Below are 8,170 nucleotides of genomic sequence, written 5' to 3'. Positions count from 1 at the left end.
TCCAGCAAAGCAAGAGAAGGTGCAAGGAGGCTTCACACGCTTACACACTCCACACATGTGGCCAAGTGAGGACAAGGTCAGGGCCAAGATCACCTTCCGGCCAGCAGTGCTAAGCTCTTGTAGGGGACAGTGTGTGGATCCCAGTGAGTCGGAGGTGGAGTTCCCATCCCAGCGTACGCAAAGCCCCCACAAACATGCTAAGTTACTCAGAAAACTTCTCCTGCATCCTCTGCTTCCTAATCACTCAGCAGCCCTCTCCTGCTCAGCCTAGAAGCTTTTTCCTAGGAACAGAAGAAGCACCCGGTCACGAATCTGTTTGGTTTTTACACCATACACAATGGGGTTCATCATGGGAGGAAAGAGAAGGTAGAAATTGGCCAGCAGGATGTGTACGTGCGGGGCAACATGGCTCCCAAACCTGTGTATTGCTGAGGTGAGGATCACAGGAACATAGAATGCTAAGATGGCGCAAAGGTGAGAGCCACAGGTGCTGAAAGCCTTGAGCTGCTCTTCCTTGGACGCCAGGCTTAGGACAGCCCTTAGGATCTTGACATATGATAGGGAGATGAACATCAGATCCAGCCCCACGATGAAGAGAGCTACAACGATCCCATAGATGTTATTGAACCTGGTATCGGCACAGGCCAGCTTCACCATGGCCATGTGTTCACAGTAGCAATGGGAGATGACGTGGGACCCGCAGTAGGGCAGCCTCCTGAGGAGGAAGGGCAGAGGGATCATTAGCAGAACAGCCCGGGCCAAAGCCACCAGCCCGATCTTTCCTATCACTGAATTGGTCAGGATGGTGACATATTTCAGGGGTTTGCAGATGGCCACATACCTATCGAAGGCCATGGCCAGAAGGAGAGTAGACTCCAGGATGGAGAATGAGTGCAGGAAAAACATCTGCACCAGGCAGGCATTAAAGCTGATCTCCCTGGAATTAAACCAGAAGATGCTCAATATTTTCGGCACAGTGGTTGTGGATAAAACCAGATCGATGAGGGCCAGCATGGCGAGGAAATAGAACATGGGCTTGTGTAGGGAGGGCTCTGTCTTGATAGTATATAAGAGGGTGCAGTTTCCTAGAAGGGCCATGATGAACATTGAGCAGAAGGGAATGGAGATCCAGAGGTGCAGAGCTTCCAGCCCCGGGATGCCCATCAGGAAGAACATGGCTGGATCAGAGCCGGTGCCATTGGGAGCTGACAGGTTGCCGTGCAGGAGCATCCTCTGCAAGTTTCACATCAACGTCTGTCCTGTCAATAAAACATAGGAGATGATGAACAGACACTATACACAAGTGTCTGGCTCACGGGCTACAACTCCATTGGGAACAGATAACAAGGTCTGGAGCTGATAGAAACATTGATTGGGTAGTAAAGATCGAGGACCTCAAAATAATGAAAGCCTGGATCCAGGGGTGTAAGTACAAAGTGATAAGATATCAGCTACTGCAGGACTCTTGAATCCATCAGGCAAAGGCATAACAAGTTCTAGTGGCTGGAAGTTGAAGCCTTCAGAGTGCAAACTGTGAATAAGATTCAGCTGTGCTACTGGAATTAAGATAGAATTAACCAGTTCAAGAGAACCATCAGAGGCTTAGTAAGTTCTCCATGGCTCGGAGTCTTTCAATAGAGATTGAATGTTCTCAGAGAGATGTTCTAGCTCAACCACAAGTTACTGGGCTACATGCAGGAATCATCGGGTGGGTTCTTTGGTCTGTGATATTCAGGAAGTCAGGCTAGATGGCCATGATAGACCCTTCTTGCCTTAAAAATCTACCACTCTATTACTTCCACAGAGACTGCATCCATTTCTGTCACATCTGGAGGTGGCTTTACACATCTAGGGCCGGCGCTTCCATTTAGATGACCTAGGAGGTCGCCTAGGGTACCAGGATTTGGGGGGGTGGCATTTTGCAGCTCTCAGCAGCAATTTGGTGGCGGACGGTCCTTCTGCGCTCTGGGTCTTCGGCGGCAATTCTGCGGCGGGTCCTTTACTCGCTCTGGGACCCGCCACTGAAGTGCCCCGAAGACCGGGAGCGCGGAAGGACCCCCCCTCACCCCGCCGCAGAATTGCCACCGCCAACACGGAGCGCGGAAGGACCCCCTCCTAGGGCACCAAAAACCCTGGCACTGCTCCTGTACACATCAGATCTCTGACACCAATCCTTTTCTTCAGAAGACTTTCCAATTTTCCCTGTGTGCCTTTGCACTACCTTTTGTGTTATCGTGAGTGTTTTTTTCAGTGCCATTACCAGAGTACCTGAGTGCTTGGGGCAGGCATGATGAACTTCGTACTCCATTTACATCTGCAGCTTTCAGATTTCAAATTATTTATTTTGCTATTTTGGAGCACTGGGCACTTGTGCAAGATCAACCCGGATTGGCCCCAGCCCACAAAACATATCAAGCAAATCAGCTGAAACCAGACGAAATTAGCAAAACCCTTCCCTCCCTCAAACAGCGACCCACTCCCTGACTCCTACACTTACCCAGGTGAGAAGTTAGGACAGTAGATATGGGCTTTGCAGCATGGTTAGAGTATTTCTGACCAAGGTTGAGTAGGGACTGAATTCCAAGGGAAGCCCCCTGACCCAGCCTACTCTCTCTTACGCTGGGGAGTAGGGAGGGGAGGGGGATGAACTCACTGCCTTTGTTGCCATCCCTCTCCCCTCCCCGATCTCTATCACTGCTGACAACGCCTCCAGCCTCGCAGTCACTCAGGGCTACAACCTGGCAGATATCTTTGACCCCTCCAACCTGCGTGTGCAGGGTGTGTCCAAGTGCTGTCACGTCACTCTCCATCATGCTCCTAAGATCCTACCCTTCTATCTACACAACAAATACTCTCCTCCATCTCCATCTCCTCATCATCTCCAGCATTGGTTCCGGCAACCTCCTCCACTCTGGTCCACGTGCCCCTTCTCACACCTCCAAAGCACAAAATCCCTCCACAGGGTCCTTGTCCTCATCCTCAGGGTCCTTCTCAGCTCCATCTCCTTACTGATCCACTCAGTTCTCTTCCCGTGTTGTCCCCTCTCCCCTCCACTCTGCCAGGGACGGAGCAACCACCTGTATGTGTCTCCCAGGTTGCCTCCCTAATATAGAATAGCCTCCCTAAACTGGCTCCCTCTCCATTCCTGCTTCACACTCATCCTCAAGACCCACTTGGCCAAGGAACAATGGACCATCGGGTAGAGCTGATATGCATGTATTTAACATAACAGATGCATATAATGGTAGGAAAAAATCGACCGTATTTTGGTTTGTATTCCTTTATCTCCCCCTCCGTATGTTACAGAGGGCTTAATGTTGATGAAGAAAAGTATCTGTGTGTGCATGTGTGAGTGTGTGTGAGATAGTGTGTGTGTCTGTACAGTGCCTTGCACATTCTGAGTGTTATCTGAAGGTCACTAATTCTCAATATCTGGAGTATGTACAAAATCCCCCCAAACTTCCCAATCATTTGGTGGAGGAATTTTAACACATATCTCCTGGCTCCATCCCGTCATTATCTCTCAGGACTTTCCACCTTTGTTTGCATCCTCAATGATCTGCCAGCAGGACTGTGGGCACGGAGGTCCCTATACACCTGATTTGTGGGGGCAGTTATTTCCAAATGCAAATGATGCCTTCAGAAAGGAAGGCCAAGTTTTAAAAAAAAGTGAGCCTCGGATGTAATCCACATTGTCTCTTTCACATAAACTGCATTCCACAACCCCTTTCAGAATCTAGGCACCTTAACATAAAGGAACTAAGACCAACGCTGAAGGCAAGAGAGGTCATCTGCCTATGAAATGTCTAAAGAGCCACTCGGCACCACATTTTCAATCTTGGGTGTTGAAAGTATTTGTCTTCATCCACGCTTGGGCACATAGTTTGATTTTTAAGAGGTGCTGAACAACCATCAGCTCCCATTGAAAACCAGATCACTCGTTTAGGTGAAAACCAGATCATTCATTCTAAATATAGACCATAGCTACTAGCAATAGGCACCCAAGCTGGATCAGATGAGGCACAATACAAAGCTGCAGATGAAACAGGAAATTAAAATATACAGCAGCAGAATTTAGATCAGGTTTTGAACTTGCCCAGAATGTGTGTGTGTTTGGATCTGAGGTTCTGCTTCAGATCCGTCTATGGCTACAGAACAGTACAATTCCTTTGCCCACACGAATTGGATTTCATGGGTGAACTCACCAGAATCCTGCAGTGCTCCCTTCCTTTCCTAGGGCCTCGCTCTCCCTCACAGGCTGTGAGAGGTCCACACACTCGGCCGGAGCTGCCTGCCTTTGGTGGATTTATAGCCAACGTGAGAGAACTCGCCTCCTCCCACCAGGGGGGTCTTGCAGTTCAGCTGGGAATCTCTGCTTCCACTATGTCCTCTGCATCAGACAGAGTTAACTCTTTCTCTTCAGTCTTGGGAGAAAATAAACTGTTCCTGAGTCATGGGAATAAGAGATAGAAAAGCCATTTTCGGTCTCTCCTACACCAAGATCCTTCAGCCATTGCAGAACTGATCACTACGATATATTCCCCAGTGCTCTGCCCAGTCTCGTTTTAAACAACCCAAGCAATGAACCTTCCACTACTTCCCTTAGGAGGCTGTATCCACCCTGGGGAGTCGATTAGTGCCCGGAGTACCTTCACCGGCTACGCGAGAGGGTCACCCTGGCTGGACAAGTCGACTGCAGCTGTTTTCTGGCTGAATATTGAACAGTCCGCAGTCACGACGAATACTAGCTAGCTACCGAACACCACTCACAGGGAGAGGTCGTAGGAGTGTGAAAAGGCAATACAGCCTCATAGATATTTACTCTGCAGTCGGCCTCTTTGTGTTATTATTTTTAGTTTGCATTGGGATAGTGCTGAGAGGCCTCAGCCTGGAAACCGAGCCCCATCATGCCAGGTGCTGTACACATCAGTAATGAAAAGATGAGCTACAGAGTTTCACATCTGTGTCTGGGTTTCAGTTCCCAGAAGCAGTAATCTTCCCAAGGAGAAAGAATCTCACCTGATTTCAGTCCCACACTCCCCTGAGGAATTCAGTAACCCTGTGAACAATGGGGAGACATTCGGTGCAACGAGTGGATCCTCTTGACTATAAATAAGTCTACACTGAAAAAAAAAACCCAAAACATGGCAGCATTTTAGAGCCCAGATCAATTGACTCCGGCTCACGGGGTTCAGGCTGCGGTGCTCAAAAGAGCAGTGAAGATGTTCCCGCTCAGGGTGAAGTCCAGGCTCCAGGCCTTCCACCTTCATCAGCTTTCAAAGCTCAGGTTCCAGCATGAGCAGAAATGGCTACACTGCTATCCTTAGCCCTATACCGTGAGCCCGAGTAAGTTCACCCAGACGTACCATAAGAAGAGGCAGTTTCACAGCAGTGCTGGCACTTCCTGACCGCAGTCCACCTGTCAATATGGCAAGGCAGCCATTCTTGTGAGATTTCAGCTCTCCTGCTTCCATTTCTAGCTAGACCCCAGAAGGGATGAGGTGCAGTGAAAACAAAAAGTAATTCAGTGGGGTGGAGTTCCCTCAGCTTTACAAAACCTTCAAAAAGACTTGGTTGATTTTAAATTTGGGACCAAGATTTGGGGGATTTCTTATCCCTGGTGGAAATTCCAGTAGACTCCACAGGAATCCTTGAACTGGTCTTTCTCCTTCTCTCTATTGATGTCTTCCGGTCTGTGTATACCAGGGGTAGGCAACCTATGGCACGGGTGCTGAAGGCAGCATGAGAGCTGATTTTCAGTGGCACTCACACTGCCTGGGTACTGGCCACTGGTACAGAGGGCTCTGCATTTTATTTAATTTTAAATGAAGCTTCTTAAACATTTTAAAAACCTTATTTACTTTACACACAATACTAGTTTAGTTATATATTATAGACTTATAAAAAGAGACCTTCTAAGAACGTTAAAATGTATTACTGGCACGCGAAACCTTAAATTAGAGTGAATAAATGAAGACTCGACATACCACTTCTGAAAGGTTGCCGACCCCTGGTGTAAACTTTTACTGGTCTCTCTTGGTTTCCACTGGAGGAGCCGTAGCTGAAGGAACCAGTAGATCTGTTACAAAGCTTAGTCTGACACTTGGAACGAGGTGAAAATTTTCAGCAGGAATTTCCACTAGAGATTCCTGCACTCCTGGACTGTGTATACATAGCCAGCACTGAAATGCAGCCATGTATTGGTTTGACTGTGATAGTCATTGGGCACCCACTACACAGCCAGCCTGGTTAGCGCAGAAAGTTCAGGAGATGGTCACATCCACTATCACATCACCTACCGGGGGAAATTGAGGCTGCTGGAATGTAAGGATCCAAGCTGGAATTCACTCAAGGTACCAGGCTTCCCCTAGCCCCGGTCTTGTTGAACATGAGCTATTCTAGATACTGCATAGCTATGATAACAGAGTAGGGCAGAGCTATTCTTCCTATTTTACAGCTTGGCAACGGAGAGACTGAGGGACTTGCCCAAGGTCACATGTGGCCGAGTGAAGACTAGAATGCAGGCCTACTAAATTACTCCCCTAACCACTGGGCCTTTCTCTCTCTATGGCTACTGTGCTTGTCCTCATCTGGGAATGTCACCAAGGTGCCACCTGAGATAGTGGGGTGTGTGTTGCAGCGGGTGGAGTGGAAGGTGGCTAATGGAACCCTAGAGCTCTGCCTTGCATCCACCATCCTCCATTCCACAGAGGGGACAGCAACTGAGTTGCAGAATTGTCTGCTTTTCCCTGATCTAGAGGTGGGCCCAAGTAGAAATTCCCTTTTCCTGCCACTAGAACATAGAGGTTTATATGCCTTGCCAGGCAGGAACCTAGAAGTCCTCCGACCAGATCCATCTAGTCCAGTATGTTGCCCTCATCGCTGGCCAGTACCCAATGCTGCAGAGGAAAATTCACAATACCTTGTAGAGGACAGCGTTGGAATGACTTGCCCACAGAAGGTCTCTCCTTCTCCCCCTGAGTTAGTGGCACACATGCGAGAACCCAACAGAAGTTCCCGTGTCTCTTCATTTTTCTGTAGGACGGTGAGGCCTTTGAGTCCTGCATGCTGAGGCAGCCTCACAACCAGACAGAAAGGGCGGTTCTTCATTGCATGCAGGTCCCTTCCCCACTTCTGCATGACACTTCATCTGAATATCTGACTCACCTTTGATTCCTAATATGGAAAGGACCCAACAGCTGCAACCAAACCACCTCTGGCCATGATCTTCTCATATCGCACAGAAAAAGCAGTTTTGAGCTTTTGGGAACCCATCTCTGAATGGATCTCCTGATGTAGGGCACTGGAGCGCACACCAATTCGTGGGACTTTTTTGTACCCAGTGTGGGACAGTGTGCTCTGCTGATGTGTATATGCATTAATCAGTGTTCTGCCTCCAGTGCCGACTTGTAACCAATTTGAGCAGGGGAAAATCAGTGCACTGTTCTTTGGTCCATTTTCCCAGAATAAATGCAACCTCCCACTCCTCTCTAGTATGCCTTTTGGGGAACTGGGAAGGACGTTCTTGTGGCTAAGGCAGACCAAGGGGTGTTAGTAGATGCAGACTCCGTTTCCAGCAATCCCAAAGACTTTCTGGGTTAGATTCTAATCCCAGCTATTGAGACCAGACTATAGGTCCACAAAGGAAAGTCATTTACCCTTTCTGTGCCTCCATTTCCCCACCTGTAAAATGGTGATAATACTGACTTACATTACAGGCTTGTTGTCACTGAAGTTTATAAAGTGCTTTGAGATCTTTAGAGGAGATCATCCACCCTAACTCTGCCCCCTTGTTGCCCTGGATTGGATGGATGTAGCAACCCCAGATGTTGATCAAGCTAATAGCAACCGTATTGTGTGCCTCCAGCCACCATGAATTAATGAAATAGAACACCACATAACTAAGTGATAATCTGAACAAGCAGGGCTTCTGAACACAAGGTCAAAATTAGCTGCAGACTTGGGAGGAGGGGTGAAAAGAATCAACAAATTGAGAGTGTTAGCCAAATAGGCTCGTTTCCCCCTGGAGCTACTCAATTACCCCAAGGAGGCACGGAAGGCAGGAAGACGGGTACCAAACTTTTATTCTCGGTCAGCTGAACGGGTGCTTCTTTCTTGGCTAGTGCCAAAGGAAGAAGTCACACCTTACTGGCTTGGAACAGCCTTTATA

At 48.4% G+C, this 8,170-nt stretch overlaps 1 protein-coding gene across 1 annotated transcript; it reads right to left on the bottom strand.

Annotated features, from left to right (window-relative positions):
• Positions 1-267: 267 nt before the first annotated feature.
• Positions 268-1,230, bottom strand: LOC116833482 (olfactory receptor 52K1-like). Its single transcript, XM_032795060.1, has one exon. The coding sequence runs from the start codon at positions 1,228-1,230 to the stop codon at positions 268-270; it is 963 nt and encodes a 320-aa protein (XP_032650951.1).
• Positions 1,231-8,170: the final 6,940 nt, after the last annotated feature.

The sequence above is a fragment of the Chelonoidis abingdonii genome, chromosome 1, assembly GCF_003597395.2.
Source record: "Chelonoidis abingdonii isolate Lonesome George chromosome 1, CheloAbing_2.0, whole genome shotgun sequence".
NCBI classification, from domain to species: Eukaryota; Metazoa; Chordata; order Testudines; family Testudinidae; genus Chelonoidis; species Chelonoidis abingdonii.
The sequence above is the reverse complement of the archived record's forward strand: the minus strand, read 5'-3'. Positions and strand labels throughout refer to the sequence as shown.

What these genes read in the sequence shown, in the direction of transcription:
- LOC116833482 (XM_032795060.1), bottom strand. Translation starts at nt 1,230, where the DNA reads ATGCTCCTGCACGGCAACCTGTCAGCTCCCAATGGCACCGGCTCTGAT.